At 37.3% G+C, this 23,748-nt stretch overlaps 1 protein-coding gene across 4 annotated transcripts in view; it reads right to left on the minus strand.

Moving 5' to 3' along the window:
• Nucleotides 1–23,748, minus strand: part of SRPK2 (SRSF protein kinase 2) — a 127,565-nt gene that overhangs the window by 29,112 nt on the left and 74,705 nt on the right. For all 4 annotated transcript variants that reach the window (XM_033057639.2, XM_033057638.2, XM_033057642.2 and 1 more), the window contains 5 exons: nucleotides 12,616–12,767; nucleotides 6,732–6,840; nucleotides 6,091–6,178; nucleotides 5,757–5,844; nucleotides 624–730 (listed from right to left, as the gene is read on the minus strand). In XM_033057639.2, the coding sequence (XP_032913530.1) occupies nucleotides 624–730; nucleotides 5,757–5,844; nucleotides 6,091–6,178; nucleotides 6,732–6,840; nucleotides 12,616–12,767 (544 nt within the window). The remainder of the gene's footprint in view (nucleotides 1–623; nucleotides 731–5,756; nucleotides 5,845–6,090; nucleotides 6,179–6,731; nucleotides 6,841–12,615; nucleotides 12,768–23,748) is intronic.

Here is a 23,748-nt window from a genome sequence, read left to right on the forward strand (position 1 = left end):
TGCTTTCTCTTTGAACACTTTCTCCTTGAAATCACCTCTCAGCAACTTGATTTTCACAGATTAGCAAAATAACATATTTTGAAAGAACACATTCCAATGAAATGTTCTGAAGTGTTTCAACTTGCTAACACTCTGACTCTGCAAGAACTTAAATACAGACAGACAACAATTTCTTTAGAGAACAGATTATTTTCACTGTTCAGAGATACCATTTTTCTTCATCACTATCATCATCATAATGGTAATATTATTTTCCACTGTTACGATAATTTATTTTCCAGATTTTATTTAGAAGCATGATCTGTCAACCAAAACTGCAATTTAATATGAGTATCTTCACATCTATGAAAAAGACTCATTGCTTCAACTTTTTGTTCTCTAAAGCAGCTCAGAAAACTCCTTTATCGTAGGAAACCTTGATTAAAAAACACAACACAAACACCCCAAAAACCCCGGATTGCAGAAGTGCAGGCTACCCATTAAGATGGTCTTGCAAACCCCACTGAGATTAAAATAAAATTATCTTAGATAGTACTAAGACTTCACTTCAAATACCATAGTTTTAACCTTCAAACTGTTAACAATTGTGGAAAAAACCTAATTAAAATATTAACAAAACTTACCTGTCGAATTATGCTTTTTACACAACGGATAGGAAGGCCTTGATAATTGGACTTGATTATCCATTTTAAAAGATGATGTCCAAGTACTTCAAAGACCATGCAGACATCTGTAATTTAATTAAGGATAACTTCCAAATAAACTTGTTCATGAGATAATCACAAATGCTTGCTTGTGTTCTGGCTAAAGGAGTCATCACCCTTCAGAGGGAAAATGGTTCCCTCTAAATTGCTTTGGTACCTCATTTCAATTATACATAAACCCATACAGAACCAGTGTCCGACTGTAGAATGAATTAAAATAAAACATTTTAATTATGCAAATCTTGTCCATTACTTCTACATGTTAACAAAAGCATTATGGTAAAGAATGAAGGAAGTAATTGTAAAAAGTAACTAACTCAATTTTCTTGTCTTTGAGACAGTTAAAATAACTGATTTGGCCTATGATTTCTAGTTTTCAATAAATTTTAAATTATATTAATAGAAAGCTTTAATATCAAAAGTGTGCAGCCATTGTGTTTTAGAAAATGAATCATAATAACAATTTTTTAATTAAGCTCAATAGATTCACTTGACAATACTAACATAGTATGAGAATGGATCTCTTAAAACCTGCAGAGAATAATGGCAATCACTAAAGAACTCTCAAACAGAAGAAATGCAGAACTCAGAAGCAACCTGCTAAAAACACAATGCCGAAATATTTAATTTGACACAGCAATTACTATTGGCTCCTAACAGAGTCGATTACTGGGGGAGATTATTAGGAAAAAATATGATGCAGGAACTTCTTGCAATTTCTGCTTTCTAAGGGTGTTCTAAGTTAAGAGATTCTACACCTACATGTCTGGGTTGGTTATTTTTCTATTGAGAATATCTGCAGATACTGGAGCTAATTTAAAGTTTTACCATCCACAACACTCTGGGCAAGAAGTTATACAATTAGACTATACCAAATTAATCCTCAAACATGAGCTGGGAATGACCTTAATGTACCTGGAAATCAAAAAGGATGTTAAAATCTTAACTACATGATACTGTAATCTTGCAAAGAATAATGTAACACAAACAACCGAAAATTAATGTATGGGTACTGCAGGAAAATCTCAAGGAATCAGACTATGTCAGAGACCATTCATATAGATGACCACCTCTACACTGTTAGAAATCTTACCTAAATTCTCTAAGTTTTATTAACTAGAGTCTTGGCAGTGATCTCAGGATTCACTAAGATGTCAAAATGAGACTTACCTCGTCTGTCAGCTTATCACACACATTCTTCTCAAGTACCTACCTATACACATAAAGGTAACTCAAGTTTTAACATCTGCATCCTCTGTACATGTTGAAGTTACACGAATAGCAAAAGGTCTCAAGACTGGTCAAAGCACACAGTGAAGAACTGTAACACAACTGTTGCCAATTGTTTATCTCATTGCACATTCCTGAATTTCTGTATTAGAAGGGACCCTGAATATTCATTTTCCACTCACATCAACTGGGTGTACCAGAACTCCATTCCATTCAGAAGAGGAAAGAGTCTTGGTTACTTGACCCCACAATGAACACAAGTCACTGGCAGAGCACACAGCCATCATAAAGGATGATCAGAGCACATGAGCTCTGCAGGGCTCATTAACTGAGCCCACACAGTCAAGCTGCACAGCTACAGCAACACAGATTGCAAAAAGGCAGGACTCTGCAACATTCAGAAGTGAAATATAGGACACCCACCCACAGTCCTTCAGACCACTGCTGCTGCAGACTCTCCAATGCACATTCCTGACATTCCTTGCACTTACAGAAATGTGAAGCCTTGCCAGTAATCAGAAGAGAAAGGGATGTAGGGAAGTAAACAGCTGAAAGGCAAGGGAACAGCACCAAGAAGGAAGATGTAAGAGGAATGGCAGAGGTAGGCATAAAGAGGGAAGGTCACCAGAAAGCAACATCTACCTGAAAAAAAGAGATTGCTAGGAGGGACTTGGATAAACTCAAGGGACACTCCATACAGGAGAGACAACTGGAATGGAGAGCAGATACAGAGTAGATTCAGTGTGGGGAGTATGTATGCAAAAACGTCACTGATGTCTGATTTACTATCCTGATCTGAGAAACATTAACCTTAGGTCAGACTGTCCAGAACAAAGAGTTTGAGAAAAGCTCTGCATTAACTACTCAGAAACCAGCCTTGCAAGTCCCAAGATCCTCCTACAGCACCAGTCAGATGACTGGTAAGAAAGTTCAAAAAGTCAGCAGCAAAAAAGCCCCAAAGCCCACCTAGCAGACATGTTTCTTGTGAAATGCTCTTCAATGCAGCACAGGGGACGCCTTATGGGAGGAAAGAAAGCAGCAAGAGTGAGAGTAAATGTAACATTCATCAGCTGACAGGTTTAAATACTGAGAGTTGTTCTTCCTTGACTCAAATCCTAACTGTATCTATCGACAAATACACGCTACTCAAGCATTTATAAATATGACAAAGGCTAGTTAAGCTCTAGTACCAGCACAGAAGACTTCAGGATGCATCTCCGTTGCTCCTGGATTGGCAGCATTTAGGCATTATTATAAAGTCTGATTGTGCAGGAATGTTTCCTTCTTTATTTTTTCCTCAAAACACTTGTTCCATTATGTGATTATCTGAATCTTTCATTTAAAAAATGCTACCCTGAAATGAACATTTATCATGGCTCTAATAAATGTCCACTGCAAACAAACATAATTTACACTTACTGAAAACACCAAACTGCCCAAGATCATGAATTCTGTTATTTCATGAAAAAGTCATAACTGCAATCTTTGCAAAATATACAAGTAGCTAAAAAATTATCAGCCTAGCACAGCATAGCACATTATTAAAATTCATCTGTATGTAAACACTTAGTACAGCTCTTAGGAGAAAGATGACAGTTTGCAGTCACACAGAGCAGGCCAATGGTTCTGCACACTCCCAGGTCTGTTCTACATGGTTCTTGACCATTTTCCCTGTTTGGAAGCTCCATGACATTTTGTGCTATTAGCCATCCAAAGGATTCACCCACCTCTCTTCTGTCTTGTTTTAGCTTTTAAATGAATTCCATAACCAATAATCAAGCCTCTATGAAGCATATGTTGTTCAATTTTATAGTCAAGCAACAGATATTTAGTGACTTGCCCTAAGGAAGGTGGAAACAGCAGAGCATGGAAAAAACCTCAAATTACTGTATTTCTCTCAACCTGTGCAACTCAATGACATCAATGTAGCACTAATGCAGCATTTTAAAAAGTAAATAGCACCAAAACATTAAAATCAATTACCTGCTCCATCCTAAGAGAACCTACACCAAAGATTATTTTCCCTGGAATTTAAAAAGGAGCTGATGAAATAATCAATGCAACCAACTGCTGCTCAAATAACTCAGGATGCACAAGCTGTTCTCAGGAAAACTCAAAGCATAAGATACTCGGTGTCATATTTTTGCTGGCAGTCAGGACTTTGACAGACTTCCAGATGCAATTTAAATTTGAGTCCAGTATCAGTCCATCCTGTATATTGGTACTTTTCTGGAAAATGTACTTTTTAGTAAGGCAGGAACATTTGCCTTCTACATAAAAATTTCTGTAGTGCCACTTTTCAACACGAAGGCAAAACTGAAATAGAATAAATCAACATCAGCTGTCCAGTTTTAATCTGCCAATACAAAGCTACCTGACCCCTTATTTTTCACTAGCACATGGTCTCTTTTGGCTTTCTCAGTGTAAGTGCTCTATTACAAAAAGATGTATGTTTGGATATGCTTTCAAAGTATTATCACTAACAAAATTTACTCTTCACACCTAGAAACAGCCCTCACCTTTAATACAGTTGTATAAATACATGTGAATCTTGGCAAGAATTTAAGAACATTATTGGAAAATTGCTCTCATAAACAGGTAAGAGTTATTTCCATGCATAGTTAAGAATGCATTATCGTACTCCTTATTTCATATTAGTGTTTTACAATAAAACAGTAAACCAAAATTTTTGGTTTTTAAGAATAATTATTCTTCAACTGTACTACTGTCAGATGAAAACAAATAAAAATGGGGCAAAGGAAAAGGAGATTAGATACCAGTGTGTAACTAAGGACACTTGACCCCACACTCTCATTCTCACCACATACCCAAAGGCTCTGTTACTAATGTCAAGAGACAAATGAATGGGATGAAAACTACCTGCACACCCCTGTCTGGAAGGATGCTTTCTGGTGAGCATTCAGATTCACTGACAGCCACCTTCTACATTCCTCTCCTAGAAGATGGGAGTTGGTGAAAGCTACCTTAATCTGATCTGCAGAAGGCTGGAGGCACATCATCAAAATCAATGTGTAATTAGGCTCTTTAGAGCAGGAACTGTCTCTCTGGCAATATGAGCCATGAACAATGAGGTCTGTACTGGGCTCCAGTGGGCACACACACAAGTCCAGCTGTAACAGTAAATGAAAGCACAGTAATATAATAAGCTGCTGAAATACCTAATAGAATTAGCAAGGAGAACTCAGTTTAGCTTGACTCTAAAATCAAATATATTCACAGACCCAAAATTTACATTGAGAATTAGTTCAGTTACATTTTACTTTAGCTCTCTCTTTTTTTCCACCATCCCTCTTTTTTTTGTTTTAAGGAAGCTTTCAAAGACAAACTTTTACAACCTCTGCCAAAAACAAGGTTAACACCTGGTCAAAAGATGATTACATGAACAAGAGAAGTATCTCCATGATCTCATGATCTCACCTTCCCACAAGAAAACAGAAACCAGCTTTTTCACGGCAATTTCTCTTTCCCAGTCTAGAAAAAAAACCCTTCATATTTCTTGTAAGCTTTAGTTATTACAAATGTTTTCAGTAAACTCTGTTTTTAAAGTCATATATCTCTAGTTCTACCAGACCAGGACAAGCTACATAAGGCTTCTTTTTTAATTTTGCATTGTGTTTAGAAAAGCTAAGTTACTTTTACTCCAAATAGTGCCTCACACACTGCACTTCTCTTTGCATCTACATAAATGCTGGTGTTCTTTGTATATTTAAAGTAAGATTAACTAGAAAAAATCCAGAACTAAATGCTTACTTATTTCAGCGGAACAATTTTAATGAGAATGCCATGTTCTTAAAAGGATACGAATTCCATTCATTCCAGAAATTTTGAAGTCATCAATTAGCTGTACAACCATATCCTTGTTGGGATCATTAGGGTCACTTTCACGAACCTAAACCAAGAATGTAAACATTGACATTCTAGGAAAAAATTCACTTTAAAATACTAATTAGTTAGTTTTCCACACAAACTGCAGTATTTTGGAGCTTCAGAAAACATGTTAACTCATAATAAGCCAAATGTTTAGAAGACAATATGCAAAAAACCACAAGTCTAAAATCAATTCTCTGTGTTTTTTTTAATTCACTATTACTGTTATTATTGTTATTGAACACTGTATTGCAATAGTGATACTTACACATTTGAGCAACTTTATTTCATCCAAGGCTGTCTCTGTATAATGCTGGGCACTTTTTACAACTTTCATTGCAACAAACCTTTTTCCCCTTGAAAAGAAGAGAAACATTTTCAACATATACAGCCAACTAAAAGGAACATACTTTGAAGGTTGGGAAATTTTAAATAGAATACTTCATAATCTAATGGATTTGTACAGAAAATGCTGAATTTACACTTATCAAGAACTTTTAACAATACTCTATTAACAGTGTAACTATTGAGTATTTAGTCTCCTTCATGCTACTGTCTCTAAAAGAGGAATTTGCCTACACATTTCATCATTTAATGAAGGCAATTATATTTTTTCATTAAAAATACAAAAGAAATAAAAATACAAGCTTATTCTTGCATGCTCAAGACAACATGCAAATTCAATAAGTAAAGCTGATTTGTCAAAGAAAATAGAATTAAATTTATTTCTGAAAGCTTTCATAAACTACACCATTAATCAAGAGCAAAATAAGACTGTAGGCAACATTCTGCACAAAATTATAGTAAACATTTACAGAAGTTTATCATGCACATAAAACAAAAGTTACTGCAAACAAAATAAAGTAACATATTAAGAAAAAAGTATATGGAAATAAATAGTTTTCTTACTGCATATCCCAGCATAGCCAGACTGTAGAGAAGTGTCCCCATCCTAACTTTCTAATAACATGATACCGGCCATTGAAAAGATCACCAATTTTCACTGGATGATAGCCTCCTTTGATGAAAAAATGAGTAGAAAAAAAAAGATTTAGAAAATAAACAATAATTCCAAGGTTTTCAAGTAATTCTCTTGTAGTATAAATTTTCCACTTCAAATTGTCCTGTACTATAAATAGGAAATATAAAGAAAACTTTAATGGTAAAAATTCTGCCTTGCTTGGCCTGGAGGGAAAAAACTCATGTCCTGTAACTACTGTAGAGTTTATTCATCCTTCTCTCTTATGGCTTTTATTTATGGTAATATTACCATCTGTTCTCTATTTCCTCAGGCTTATCTTCCACTTCATAGACAGTACAGAAAAGATCTACATTATTTCTTTATCATATTTGAAGCCTCTCCAGTCAACGCATTTTGGATGATTGCAGAATCTCAACAGAGATTGTTTAAATTCCCATTTGCTTTCGAGTAATAAAAGCAGCAATAAAATACTTCCTGAGAAAATGTTAAGAACAATGCAGACTTCACTGATGCCCTTCTACTTGGCTCCTGATCCACAGCAGCAATGCATTTTTCTGACATCTGTGGATTTTACTGTGAGGACTAAGAAGGGAAAGCAGGCAGCTCTTTGAGAGAAGAGAAAGCAGACTTTGTCTGAACTGCTTTTTCATTGCTAAAGTCTGCAGTCTGCAGTCCAAATTTAAACTACTATACAGGTTCTCCACAGCCCCAAGAGACAGAAAGGCCAACAGGACAGAGCAAGCTCGAGCTCAGGTATCTAGGAGGTGCAATGAAGCCTTTTATTTCCTTAGTATTTTGGGAGACATTCTTACTCCTAGTTAAACACAGGAAAGACAATGAACACACAAGATTTTTATTCAAACATTAACATACCAACAACAGTATTCATAATTTTGTCTAAATTGCAAACCAATAACAAAGCTGCACCATGCTCCAGGACATCACCAGCAGCAGACCCAGGGCACCTTTCAAGGAACCACTTCTTTGTCTCTTTCTGGTTCTTCACAATGTCATGCCCAACTTTGGCAGGATCCTCAGTTATTGACTAATCCATTTACAATCAGGAAAACCTCAGACTACTTTCTCAAAGTTTCTGGATCTGTTTTGAATCCTCTGAAAATCTTGTTAGAAACAGTTAAGACAACAATGTGAAATTATAACTTAATTCCTTGAATTTAAAACAGAGACTTCTCTCTTATCTCCTTTCATCTGTGGGAACAGTGATGTCAAATCTGGATATATTTATATTCTTTTTTTGTTAGTAACATCTTCTGCCTTAACAGAAGTTCAACAGTTCTTTTATGAACTCTCATATGCTGCCAGAGCAGATTAAATTTAACACAATTGTGCTACAGAATTATAACAATTACATACTCGGGAGAAGGATGAAGCTCAAATGACGTGTTGTGTTAGATCCTGGTGTATCTAACAAACTCTAAAACACACTCAGTTTTGCTGTATGTGTGCTAAGGTGTAACTGCAAGCTTAGCAAACAGCAGACACAGGTTCACCCAAAAGCTGACCTTTCCCATGGGGAAGACCTCCCCAACCCTTCCATCAGTGGGAAGAAAATGTTCATGAAAGCTGCCAGGACAACTCACGCAGCAAAGTAAAATTACATTTTAATTTCCACTGCTGAGTCATGCCAGCCTCAGTAAGGATGCCCACACTACCAAGCAGGAATTCCTTGTTTCCAATTCAAAAACCAGATCACTTTTGGAACACCTGAGTAGATTTATTCTCCAGTAGAGAAGGGGGAACATGGACTTACTGAGAGTAAGGGTTGACCATTATACTGCCCATCTGCAAACAGAAACAGGATCAGCCACATATGAAGCCCAATCCTACTGCAGTTCCTTATTACAGAAATTTTACTGAATAAACGGAAATACATGAATCAATACTGATACAAAAATCAAAAACAAAACTAGTTTTGATTTTGTCTATTCAAGCATCCTTCTAGTAACAGCTGATGGAGACATTTAACAATCTAGATAAATATTATCATTATTTATGACAGCTACTGACTGGTTTAAAACAAACAAAAATATAATTACTTGGTAATTTTCTTTCCCACAAAATTCTACGCAGGATGATGAAGTCATAGATGCAAGAGGAAAGTTAAGAGAACGTATAGGAATTCTACCTTTCCATTACTGAAAAGGTTTGCATCTGTGAAGTCAATCAAATCTAATGACCTGCAAAGTTTATATGAGACTTCCACATAATGCACCATCACAGATAAAAGTATGTTTCTAGGAACAGTAGAGGCAAACAAATGCATTTTAAGTCTGACTCTATAAAAAGCTTTTGGTATATTTGTGCTTCAAAGGGTGAAAAATAATCAAAAACTTGTGATAGCTTACTCCCATCACAGACAGAAAATCACCAGCATAGAGAGGAAATCAGACAAAGACATCAAAGTTTATAAACTTGGGCTTGTTAAGTTATTTTAGTAAACTCTACGTGTTGGAAGCATAACAATACTATACATGTAAAAATCATGTTTTGATCCCTACACCACTGTCACAACTAATTATAGCAATATACCAGCATATGTGACAGATGCCAACAGTTGCAGCATATATAGCATATATTTCACAAGATACTTTCCACTGTCCCAAGTCACAACAGGAACAGTTTTTCAAATAATCTGCTACCATTCCTGTACACTCATAATTTTGATTATTCATATGAGCAACATATGCATTTACAGATCGTGGACCACCATGTAACAATCCCCATGAGTTATGTGTATTTTAAAAACTGGTGTCACCCTATGATGAATGAAACCATTTAAGTTCTCCATGATACCAAAAGTATTTCTAAGTATTAATAACAAGAAAGCATCTATGCAAAATTAACAAGTTGTTAAAAATTACGTACTTTTGGAAAAACAATACTGGCATTTGAAAATATACGTCTAAGTGGCACTGTTGATAACATTAACAAAAAAACCCCACCCTGTTGTACTATTCACTGCAGCACACACAGGAAAAAAAAGTGCCTCTCACAGCTAGCTAGCTACATGCATGCAAGAAGGAGGGTCAGAAAAATGAGGTCATTATTCCTGAATGTCTCCTGAATGTATTGGTAATTGTAGCTGGCTCGTTCTATGTTTGTATGGGGAATTATTCCCTTTGTGAACTGGATGAATGGGAGACATCTCCAGGGGGCAGAGAAGATGATCAGAGAAGCAAAAAATTCCAATTACATCCATGACACAACAGACTCTTGAAAAAAAAAAAATCACCAAGTGTTTCAAGGCTTTTCAGAGAAGAAAAACTAGCTTTACCAAGTATCCCTCAAAAATCATGCAGTTGGACTTTTGATATTTCCACTCCTTAAACAAATAAATATTTGAAAAGCATCTTATGCAAATTCAGTGACAGAAACAGAAGCAATGTCACAGATTTAAACAGCCCTGGAGGAAGTCCCCAGGGAATGGAAGTTAAATCTGCTGCTCACAGATGGCTGCTAGCCAGTCTCTTTCACATCAGGTGCTAATGCAAACTGATCCAATTTCCTCATTAAAAAACACTACTATGACTATTTACTAATCACCATGTTATGTGGTCAAAATGCAATCCCAGCACACAGTAACATACACTTAAAAATAAAATTAGTATAACAAAAACACTTAACAGGAAGTACAGCTAACAGGTCATATGTTGAATTCCTGAAAAAATAATTATATACCCATCATCAAAATTTCCCTCCTTTTATAATTTCACACTGGAGTTGAGAAGAAGTATGCTCCAGTCAAAATCTGCGAAGACTGACATTTTGAAAACAAAATCATGAATAAAAGAGACACTCCAGTAATAAATGGTCATTTCTAAATCTTTATTTTCCACTCTGGAAATACAGATCAGGCTACCCAAAACTATCTCTCAAAAAAATGGAAAATGTATCTAAAAGCCATTCTGGAGTTCTTTACCATATAGGTTACTCATTCCCTAGACAAAATATAAAATATATTAACAAATCTCAAAGTGGTCATGGAATTCAGATCTTTATGGTACATTCCCATCAGTTCCCCACCAGCAGACTGAAAGAAGGAAATGCACTGCTCAGTCTTACAGAGAATTAGGGGAGAAAATAAGTAAATCCTCTACTGAAGCAACAAAAGCACTGTTCTCGTAGAAACAAGTAATGATCATGACATCCAAATGAACCAAAGCTTGAACCATCCTTAATATCCTTTCAAAAATTCAAAGCCTCGGGATCAGATGAATTCAGAAGAACCTTTATGCATACAGAAGTTCCCTTTAATTTTTCAGGAAGGTTGCAAGCATTCTTAGTGTAACATGTAGTCATTTCAAAAGTACACAGATCTCACTACTGACCTGCCCTAGTCAAACAGGTAACTCATAAACAGGCTCTTAACTTAGACTTTAGACTATTCTTTTGTTTTGTGATCTAACTGCTGCAGATGGTGACATTGTGCAAGGGATACTGGAAAACAGACAACAATGGATTGTTTGAAATTAAATGCAGCCCTTACTTCAGGAAAGAATAAGTCAGAGCTTTGAAATGCTTAATCTCAAGGAAATACAGATGTTTACAAGTACACAGATGTTTAAACAAACGCTTATTCAATGATGGACCATGTTAAAGACACCAAGAGAGTTATCTTGTGGAACAAATGTTTTTTAACACAAATAATAAAAAATCAAACCCAAATATGTGAGCATGGTTTAGCAACATGTTTTTCTCATCCCTGTTGCAGACTTTGACATCTAGTTTGAGTTAATTGTTTGGCTTCCACTACTGGTATTTGTAAGCCACACATACATTTTAAATATATTCGTTAAATTTCTTACACCAAAATGAAATAGTCACTCTCCATTGTTAAATACATATATATAAAACACTTTTCAACACTGGAAAGGAGAATTCTTAAAATAGCACATTTCCAGCCTCATACAGAAACTTCTTATTAAGAAGACATTATCATATTTGACACAGGAAGTGTTTCTTGGTATGAGGAATACAGAATACCAGGTATTATAATCAGTGTGCATAGAGTGTTTTTTGACTATTCAAAAATACTGAAGTGATAAAATTCTGATGTAAGTATTTTCATATTCTTGAAATCTACTACAATAAGTAACCCAGAGTTGACAGAATTGTTATTTATCATTTTTCATGTAAGTACAGTGTACCTTCTACCCTAATGGGAGCAGACTTGCAACTTTAGCAGTGACGCTAAAATAAACTTAAGTATTGACATTGTTGCACCACAGTCATGCTTTTATGCATTTAACAATATTTAAAAACTTAATATAACCAGTACAAAAATAAGGAAATTGAGTTAAAATGAAGATGTAGAGAGCCTCAGACAATGCTGAGAGCTGTGAAAGACACCATGGGGAAAAGAAGCATGTTACATCTTAGGGTAGTGCAAGTGAGAGAAGAAAGGGAAAAAAAAGGATACAGTGTAAAAAAAATAAATTTATGTGATGGTCTTAAGGGTACCAAGGCATTTTAGAACATTTTGGAGCACGAGAAGAGCTGTTTGCCTTGGTTTGGGAGGCTTTGTTTCTCTTACAACTCACAAGAATCAAGGGAAGTTTACTCTCTATTCTTATAATTGGGACATCAGGAAGAACGCAGGGATGTTGTACTTGTATATTTATTGAAAAATCTATAAACAAGCTATGGCTAAGTGAAAAATTAATGCTGAAGACAATTATGCACTACGACCTGAAATGAAGAGCTGTTCCTGATTCCCGTATAAATAAGTTCCATAGTTAAAGACCGGCATGGCAGTGCTGACCCTCAGCAGCAGTGGTGAGCTGCACTCACCTTTGCAGTAATCTGCGGGATCCTCCTGCTCCTCATCGTCCGAGCCCAGAATCTCCTCCTCGGGCTCTGGTGGGGCGGGCTCCGGCAGGGGCGGCGGCGGGGGTGGCGGCGGAGGCGGCGGTGCAGAGGGAGCTTTCTGCTGAGGCTCTGGCCTGCAAATGGACACAGCACATTGGTCAAGAGCCTCCTCACTGCGGGAACCCAGCCCTCCAGGAGCCATGAAAAACCCAGAAAGCGTCTCCCGTCCTCACCAACACCCTTCACATCCCCTGGGGGCACTGGGGAGTTGAGGACAGAGAGGAACCTGGCCACACCAAGAGCAGGTCTCAACTAAAGAGCCTGTGGATGACACCAACTATATATATACATACACAGTAATTTCATGATTACAAGCCACACCTGATTATAAGCTGCAGTTCCGGGGTGTCGGCAACATTTTGTTCTTTGTCCATATATAAGCCGCACCGGATTATTAGCCGCACTTTCGTTCGCAGCGAGGATCCGCGTGCAACTTTCACAAAGTTGCCAATTAGTAACAGAATCGCGGGATCGCGGGATTTACTGGTTCGGCTCAGGGTCGGGCAGGCTCAGCTCAGCGCTGCCCCACCGCCGCCAGGGCCGTGCAGGCTCGGCTTGGGGCTGCTGCGGGCTCACACTTCCGGGTTGGCAAATTTCTGAACTTTGTTCATATATTGTCCGCTCTGGCGTATAAGCCGCACTTCCGGGTTCGGACCAAAATTTTAGTCAAAATGGTGCGGTTTATAATCGTAAAATTACTGTACATGTATATACATAACCAGAAACAGACAAGGTTTTGAAACTCCTGACGAGCCAATGAGACATTAGACCCATCTTCATGAGCACAACTGAGTATTTTTCAAAGAATATCAAGTTATTCAAAAGCTCCTGCCTGCTAGCGGAGTCTCATTAATACACAGCAAGAAACAATCTTCTAGAGACACTGACCCAAATCGTAATGCAATTCTCCTCTGCAGCTGCTGCCAACACTATGGAAAGCTGTATCAACATACAAAATACTGAAAACACCTATTAGAAAGTAAGAGAAGAAAACTCATCTTCCTAGGTAGTCTACAATACTCATCCCAGGGTGTATCTCATGCTTTAATATGCACTAATTAATTTTTTAAAAATCAAAATCACTAAAACCTGACACCACCAGGCAAGAGATGGTTTTCTTTTTGTCTTGCAGTTCCAATTTTTCAAAAAAACCAACCAAAGTGAAATATATTTTATATCCTGTTCCAAAGAAAGCTGTACTGGATACAACTATGAATTACTCACATTTCAAATTTGAGTATTTTCAATAGACTTAAGTCCAGGGTTGAAGTGACATCGATGCCTTGACCTCTTTGTCATATAATTAAGAAAACCTTCTCCAAACAGGTTGATGCTGGATTTTTTTGTATTCATACCTCTTACAAATAAGAAGTATATGCATTCCAAATACATGTGCAAAGTAACTAAAAGCACTTGTGCCATCAAAAGCTGCTATAACTTACACTCACATCTACTTCAAATTCAAATTCAAATTCAAATACCACATCTAAAAAACATCGTATTAACAGTACTTTGCCTTTGATGTCATTAAAATCTGTAATTTGCTGATGTTTCAGCACCTAGAGTTAAGGTCCAAATGCTTCCTTCATCATGAGTAAAAGCTGCACGCATGTTTATCCACCTTCCAGTCGTCTTCCTCATAATTCCTTTTTCTTTTTACACACTGCAATTGTTCAAGACAGAGTATTTGATGTCAAAGAGAATATAGTTGGTTAGAAACAAATGCCACTGGCCGCATTCACCACCTGCACAGCAGCTGCTTAACAGCCTTTGCTTAAAAGGACATCACTGCAAGCTGCACTGCATACCAAATTTATCTGCCTGCTACCCCTTTCAGATAATAAAATTCTTCAGTCAATAAACAGATTTAAAAAGGGGTATTTTGAACTAATTTATCAATTATTTAAGTTACTTTGAGACATCTAATGTAGTAAATGAATTTACGTCATTTTTAACCATATGAAACTAGAAAAGAAAGAAAGGATCCATTTGTAGCATAAACAATAAATGCATTTGCACTTGCTCCTCATTAAATTATGTTGTTTTCCTCCCTTTTTCATTTTTGGCTCCCAACAGATGTCTTTATTTGGTACACTGAGAGGAAAGTAAACTACAAATAGAAGGTTCAGCACATTCTCTGACCAGCTAATCTTACTACAAACCAGATTACAGACCCTCCTCCTGGTTTCATGAACCAGCCTGGTTTCACAGTGTCAGCAGGCTGACAGCTCCCACACCTGATCTGAAAGCTTTAATCCAACAAATCATCATAAAAGGACCCACATTACAAACCCTGAAACTTCATCTGCCGGGCACAGGACCATTTTGGTTCCATAGATCAAGTAATAAGAATACTTAAAAATTAAAAACTAACAATTGGACTTGATGGCCTCTACAAGCAAGAAAAACAATGCACAGTGAAACAGCCTGCACTTCAATATATCTGAAAGCAGGGTACCAGGAACACAGGCACATCAAGCAGTGCCTAGACTCTTATTTGGGATGGTACCAGCCTCTTACTTTGTTCTGACCACAGAACAAAGGAACTATAGGAAACTATAGGAAACTATAGGAAAGTCCAGGCTAGGGTAAGGAAATGCAGTATGGTGTAAGTTCAAAAATTCACTGAAATTGTTAAGAAAACAGGGTTGCTTCTGAGTCTTTCTCAAAATATTGTATTTGATTTGGGTTTGAAAGGGGTTATTTTTCCTGTCTTCAATGCCAACTGATCTTTATATTCAGGAGTGCTTTCTTAATGTCCTTTGTGGACACCAGGAAGGAAGAACAGATATTACTGTATTTCCTTCTGGAGTTATTTATGATTTTTGTCTGCAAAAAACATAGCACTGCTTTAAAGGAAGGTCTTGGTTTTGTCCATTTAGTTTTGTTTGCATCTTTTGGAGCAATCAAATACTAGTACAGAAAGATGAGGGAAGGAAAGAGACATGCCGAGTTACATCAGTCTGACTGCTAATTCTGCACTTTTGGGAATTTTTTCCTCCAGTTTAGAATGCTTAGCAAGAGATTCTAATCGTTCCTTGTTTCTGTTACTTTTACTTTTCTAGGATATATGTAAAGATCAAGTCTTCAACACTTCACTTGACGGCTTAAATTCTGCCTACAGGTTGAGCAACTCATCCTGGCATCCCCAATCCTGCTCTTCTGCCAATTCATAGTTTCATAGTGTTAGGAAAGACATCAATGAGAGAACTCCAGTTTTGCTATTTCATAGTGGCCCTTTTATTGAATTGCAAAGATAAGCTATGATGAATGCTTCAACATCTTCAATTGCAATTTAGGGAATGAATACAGGGTTTATTCAACTTAGATTTCTTTTTCTTCCAGTATAGTCTGCTAAAATGTAAATTATTTTTTCTTTTGAGAAGACTTTAAAACATTGTTGACACTTAAAAATCCAACCATTTAGAAACCTGTGAGTCACAAACACATCCGTAATCTCCATTTCCTTTTCGGAAATATAATTGTCAAATACTATTACAAGACAAAAAACTATTCAACAACCATTGTTTCAAGTTATTAGTCTTTCTTACTCCTGAAATGATACATAATTATATGCATTAGGTAACACGTGCATACAGAGATAAATATTAATCCTGTTCTTCTTTTTTTCTGAAGTAATTACTTGGTACTCTGTGGTCTACCACTATTAGGCTGCTCATCACCATCCAAGCATAAACACTTAATTAACAGAAGAAGACAACACACCATTTCTAGACTCTATTTTGTCAGCAGGTATGCAGAGAACTGACCATCTCCATAGGCCACAATGACAAACCTTATAATTGTATTGAAAGAAATACTAAAAACAATTAGCAAACACTAGCCAGCATTTTTTGTATTTGAATTACTGCCTTTTCCATGGAGAAAAATAAATTTACAGAAAAGTCAAATAAAAATACAATTAAATCCTATTTTTAAACTGCTCTTAGAGGGAATACTTAGTAAAAGACAAAAGAAAAGCTGAAGTATTTCTCCTCTACAGTGAACTTGAAGCAAAATGCGTCAAAACCCTGCATGGAGTCTTACAAAAAATCAACTGCCCACTGTTAAGAAACACAACATTTCTGACAACTTAATTTTACTGCTCTCCCTCATGGACATGTTGCTCCATGCTCCCACTGGGTAACAGCCAACAGTAAAAGCAATCTCCTTAACACTCAAACCTTAAAATGCTGAGAATATTATACTATGAGAAATCCAGAAAATTCTGTTCATTCTTTTTGTTGTTGATGTTGTGGGGTCATTTGCTATTCTTCTGTTCTGGAAAAGGTAAAACAAGAGCAGTGAGAGTGATTAAAATCACAAAATGCCTTCCATATGGGAAGCATCTGGACATACCAGAACTCTTCAGCCAAGAAAACAAGACAGCAGAGTCCTGTACGAAATCTTGAGAGATACAGAGAAGACAGATAGGAAATGGCTGTCCACTCCCTCATCCCACACAAACTGAGCCAAGTTGATGGAAAACTGAAAAAAAAAAATGTACTCATGCAATATGATGTTAAAAACTGAAGAGAACTTCTTTTCCCTTGGATATCATGGATAAGAGAAGCTAGTGAAGCTGAAATAGGGTTCAAAAAAAAAACCTAATGGAAGAAAAACTGTCTGCTGGCTAACCCAGGACTTCTGACTCGTGAAGCCCAGCAGCCTGGGCTGCTGGATGTGAACAGTATTCAGCACAGGGCACAACCCTGCTCTCCTCCCCAGGCAACTGCTCCTGGCAAAGGGAATGCAGGTGCACCTTGGGTCTGTCCTCATGCAGTCACTCCATCTTCAGACATTCCTTTCTTTTCCTCAACAAATGAATGATTTCCATTACTAAAAAGCAAAAGACTACAGGCCTCTTTATCTGAAACCTTCATGGACAAAAAATATGTTTTCATTATGAAGTAATGGATAAGAATGTCTTGCAGGCAAGACTGCAGTAGAAGAATTCTACCTGAGGAAAACCTTGTACAACAGCAGGAGTCCCTCTCTGTGAACGCTGCACTGCACTCATGGTGACTACTTCTAGGTAAACAAAGCTTTACCTTGAAAGTAGCTAAAACCTGCACCTGACTCTCCTACCTCCAGGAAAGCACAGTTTCAAAAGGAAAACAGACTGTGTCAAATAAAAAAAAATTGTGAGAAAGAAATTTGTCAGATTAAACTAAGAACTACCTTAGTCTGAGGGGAAAACAAAATTCCCCTTAAGATTTTCAGATGAACACAACCAAAGACATTTTTTGCTAACAGAAAATTCAATTAAAATTAAACTACTTCTTCATATATCTAATAAAATATGGAATAAACTATATTCTAACAATGTTATGAACCTTCTGCCATGTCCACAGAGGTTGTACAGGGAATTTGAATTTGAAGTGGTAAAAAAAGGAAGCAAGGGGGAGGGTTAGCACCAGAAGAATTATGCTGTAAGCCTCCTAAGAGATGGGAGCTTTACAAAATCTACCAGAGTGTGGGTCCATCTGGAAGGAGCTCCAGCTATGCACCTCTCCAGCTCCTGAAGGCAAAAGCTTTTATGCTCCTAGGCAAGACTCTCAAGGTTCTGTAGAGTTAAAAGTCTGAAATCTCTATACACAAATTTCTTACAGCTATTATTAATCGCTGAAAGACTCAGCTATTTGGATCTTTCTCGTTTGTTCAAATGGTGCCTGCTTTACGAGCTGAATTCTTGCCTGTTCTTCTTTCTTAAATGCAAATTAGCTTAATTAGACAGGTGCCTTCTAACACTGAGCTCTTTGAACCAGAGGCAGCCTTAAATGAAGGCTTTCTAAATAAATTCACACATAAAACAAACAACAAAAAACATAAGTAAGATCAAAGTAACTCTGAAGTTATCACTCAAGGAACAAAATGATGTTCCTTGTTTCAAGTAAGATTTTAAGTGGATTGTAATTCAGAATATTTTTAAATTTTAATAGTTATGATACATTATTTGCAATTTAATCAATATTTTTCATTATGCCAGAGGTCATCTTACTGTATTCAGAAACAAAGTCTACAAATCCAGAAGGAAACAGAACATAAGGAGACGTGTTTTTAACTAACTCCAATAAACTGTTGATGTGAACTTCCAGGGACAGCTTTGCTATATATGAAAAGCATTATTTGTGCTCTTACTGTAGTACAAAACTGTGCTACAATCCCCAATTCTAGAAAATATATGCATAAAAAGAGAGAGCTGGTATGTCACAAGCATGAAGCAGTTTCTACATCTGGTCATTATCAAACAAAATTATAATTCCTCCTGGGACTGTTAACATTCCTTCCAAAGATACCATCCAACCATCAAACATTAATAGAAGCAGCAGTAAAAATCCCTCCCGGAAGGGAGCAGGCTGAGACACAGCAGCCTTTGTAACCTCAAATAGCAACACAGAGTGAATTTTTCACTCCCATCTTGCTTACTAGTCTTTTGGAGGCCACCTTGGGCTTGAATGCACACTCAAAGTCCAACTGAAATACCAAGGAACACTGCCTTCTTCCATTCAAAACAAGGGCTACTATAAATAAATGCCATTTCACGCAGCAAGTACTGCAGTTGTACCACGCCACCGCCCCAGCTCAGCATCGCAGGAAGAGCACATCGCCACGGGCAGAGCTCAGGGACCCAGTAACAGCCTCCCATTACATCAAATCACATCCAGGATGAAGCAGCAGTCTGCTAAGTTTAGGAGGCAGCTCTTATGGCCTTTCTCTGACACAGTTACACCAAGTTCCCAGAAGTAACTGGTTTCAAGCTCTGAAAGTCAGTCCCAAATGAAATTCTGTTTTCAAACAAATGTGATTCTGTTAAAATGTTCTTAAGACTCTAAATCAGGAGTCAAATCTATCCAGAAAGCCTCAAGCTTAACTGGATTTGCAAAAGTAATATGTTTTCTTCCTCAAATACTGTTTTTCTCACAGAGTTCTATTTTCCAGGGAAGTCATCCATTACAGACTTGCAAAGGAAAAACAGTCAACTGTTAATTAAAAAATACAATAATTTAAAAATACAGACCCACCTGGCAGCACAAAAATAAAGTATTTAAATAGATATTCAGCAAACTTGCAGCTTACCTGTATTTCTAGTCACCTGTAAAGTGTTGTAAAGGTTGAGAATGTTAAAATCATAGAATATCTTGAGTTGGACGGGACCAACCAGCATCATCAAATCCACCCCCTGGTCCTTCAGAGGACAGCCCCAGAAATCACATCACATCACATGCCTGAAAGTTTTGTTGAAATGTTTCTTAACTCTATCAGGCTTGGTGCTGTGATCATTACCCTGGGGTTCCAGTGCCCAGCCACCCTCTGGGTGAAGAACTTTTCCCCAATATTGAACCTCAATCTCCCTTCATGACATTTCCTCAAGTCTTGTCACTCATTACATGAGTGAAAAGATCAGTAACATCTTCTCCAGAAGGTGACTGTCACATCCAGCTTCACAGACAGACATCAGGCACTGGGCAAACTGAGACCTGAAGAGCTACACCTGCCCTCAGGTGTGTCTGGGTGGACGTCCTTGTCACAGCTGATGCAGTGGCTCCAGCAGCTACCAGGGAATCAGTTCTGAGGCATGACCAGACCAACCCTGAGCAGTGCTCATTGCTGAGACTGGGGATCTCCCACAGCTGCTCTGGCAACACCAAGTCTCATCAGGAGGTCCCACAAGAGCTTTTGGCTAAAAAAAATTAAGAAATTCCGAAGAGCCACACTGGAGAAACAGAACTGTCATAAATCCATGTATTATGTACTGATCAATGGAGAATACAGTTTCTTATATATACATCCTAACACATGAAAACAAAACCTCCACCTGAAGTACATCAGATATGGAATACCACTCCAATGCAATGATAAAAATTTGTTTAAAAATAAGCTAGTCTCATAAACAACACATGCAGCTTAAACTACTCCAAATCCTCTTGCAACAAGAATCCTTTCTCATGCTGCAAGCTTCTTCCTCTATGTGCAGCACTCTCCACTTCAGACCAGTAAGATGACCTGACAGAAAACACTAACAGATGGTGACAGAAATGGTCACTATTTTGACTTCTTTTTCCTCTCACGCTGGTCCCACAATGGATTACTTTTAACAGAATGACTCAAGTGTATAAATGGAAATTAATTTTTGACTTTCTTTCTGGCATGTTATGTTGTAGTATTTAATTTCTGCCTTTCTCTCTGGCATGTTAAATTATAGTGTCTCTAGTCTTTCTATTAATAAGATATATTCAGAAAACATGCTGTTGTTGCTTCAGTATCCTACAGTTGCCAGTAGCAACAAATTTACATGTTTTGAAGGAAAGGGGAAGAATCACCCTCTATTCTCCAAGAGCCTTAATTGACCCTGGAGAAGTTAGCAGATTTGACTTCATTTGGCACCAAAACCACTTAAGTGACTGACCCTTTGAGGTCAAATATGAACTGAAATATGAATTTGTAACTAAATTACAAAATACGGAATACTAAATACAAAATACAGAATTTAGTCTTTATCACAAGATAACAACTCCTCCAAGGAAGTATGTATTCCATTTGTATGTTAGAAACAATATGAAGACAACTGAAGTCAAATGAAGCAAAATGAGCTGAAGTAAACCAACAACTGCAGCATTTCACTCCCCTTTTTACCTATTTAACAGCCTAGTAGAAAAGATTTCATAGGAATAGTGGAATTATAACCCTTCACTTGATATTAAATGCAGCTGAGCAGTAGAATACCTCTAGTCTTTGGTTGGTTAGGTTTTTTTTGAAGCACCTTAGTAAAATATAATCCTGGCTTCATGCGATCATCTCAGTGCAAAAATGCATTTTTCATGTCTATGTTTACTTAATGTTTAGAAGAGCCATCCATCCCATTAAGTGCGACTGCATCACGCTCTGGATTATGCCTGGGAACTCAATTCTTCAGGCTATGAGAAAAGGGCAAGACAGGCATTTTGCACTGGACAAACACTGAGGGACAGAACTGGCAGGTGAAAAACCAGAACCTGAGGGAACAAGGCTGCATGACTAAACCAGCAATTAGAACAATCTCTCTGACTGCAGCAAATACAAACATTCTCTGCAGTGGTAAATTCCAGAATGCTCCAGTTGGAATTCTACTGATACCAGACTTCTCCTCAGTAACCTTGCTTTCAAGAAGCCAAAAAAAGCATTTTACATGAACTTTTTACATTAACATAACACCTTTTCACTAACAAGTTTTCTTTCGAAATAAGAACTGAACTTAATCCTTCAAAAACACACAACTCCTCTCCCAAATTTCCAAATCCCAGTAGCATTTCTCTATAAAACAAGAGTTTCAATAAATCTCTTCACAATTCCTACTAACATTTATGGAAGTACCCAGCTTCCATTGCAGTATCATTAAAACTGAAAAAAGCAAGATAAACAAGCAACTCAAAACATTTTAACTATTACACATAAGTTGCAAAGATGCCTATAATGCAAAAACTTTTTTGCTAGTGTTCAATAGTCAGTTATATTCTTCCATTTTGGGTATATGTGGTCACAAGTACAACATATGAAATGTCTGCTTTGAGTTTCTCTCGTTATATTGCTCATTCCTGTTAATTTAAGCACTGATTTTCATAACAAAAATAAGCAGAAGCAGCAAAAAGATTGCTGGGTCCAGCTGTAGTCAAAAGCAAGCAAATGGAAAAATCACAGATGTTTTTCACAAATACTCATTTTCACCCAAATACAGATAAATAACAAGCAGCTGGTTTTAGCTTCATGACCATTTACTTAATCTTTCTGTCTTCTTGTCTTCATAGAGGCAGTAGCAATTCTTACTCTTCAAACACATGAAAATACTTTTTATCTGGATAACTTTGATAAGCTGATCTTTAAGAAAGCAGTTACTTAAGCTCCTTGGCTTAAAAATATTTTTCCTTTTTAAGTGCCTAGATCTCTGAATTTTTTTTTGTTTACTTTTCAACTTCTTAATGCAAAATTAAAGTTGATCTCTTGCCCAACAACCTCATAGAACATGGCATGTTTTATTTATTTTGTGCAGATGTTGCTCCCAAAAGCCATTGCATTCAGCATGCTCTCCTGTCACATTCCCTCAATGAAGAGGTCATCATTCTCAGTCTGTAAGACTCTTCCATGTGCCCTTTATATCTCCAGATGTTTCCAGGGAAATGCCTTTCCATCCCTTACTCACATCAACCTTTGTCTTGGGGGCTGTAGAGGCAATTTTGGAGCTTTCCATTATTTTTAAAATTTGCAAGCAAAGGAACCTTTCATTTGACTGGATCTTCAATAAACAAGCAGCCATTTCAGCAGAGTTAGGGAAGTCACCCCAGTATTACAGAGCACTGTCCAGCTGGCTTGAATGAGGCAGATTTGTATACTAAACACTGTGACAATTCCTGTTGAGATTTTGAGAATCTATTTTGTGTCAGCAAGTCTGAGAATAAGGGTTATCAGACCATCTGACTCATCCCAGCCTTGGCATGCTCTACCTCACAGCATGGATGCTGGATGACTCACTTATTGGAATATTCCTATTTCCAACAACAAGAGAGAGTCTCATCCCTGGTGGAAAAGCACTCAAGGAATCCCAGCTGTCATGATATCCCACATGAACTGTCTCCCTTGTAGAGAAGATGTAACTACTCAAGAGGCACCTGCCTCCAAGAGTGAGATCCTTCCATAGCCTGTGTCTTGCTACCAGAACGGTGTGACTGAAGCTTCCCTCTACTAGGGCAGTAAACTCTACAGCTCAGGAAAGAAAGCTCACCTTGTAAAGGTAAATTCTGGACACAGTTTACAACAGGAAGTGGACAGCAACTATTGCTTCCACGGCTACAGCCTCCAGTTCACTTCTTTTCCAGGGGTAACCTTTTCTCAGGGTTTGTCACGGTGTCTGCTGCCCCTGATCCTACACAGAAGCTCTGAAAAACTGAAACACTTTCTTCTTCTAGGTTTCTGAAGTCAAATGACCAGGATAATTGGCATGGCACAACAAAGATCAGAAACACTGTGGTGCTGAGTTCTAATGGCAGTAAAGGACAGTGATGGCATGACTTCAAACCCCTA

Source organism: Catharus ustulatus, chromosome 4 (assembly GCF_009819885.2).
Source record: "Catharus ustulatus isolate bCatUst1 chromosome 4, bCatUst1.pri.v2, whole genome shotgun sequence".
NCBI classification, from domain to species: domain Eukaryota; kingdom Metazoa; phylum Chordata; class Aves; order Passeriformes; family Turdidae; genus Catharus; species Catharus ustulatus.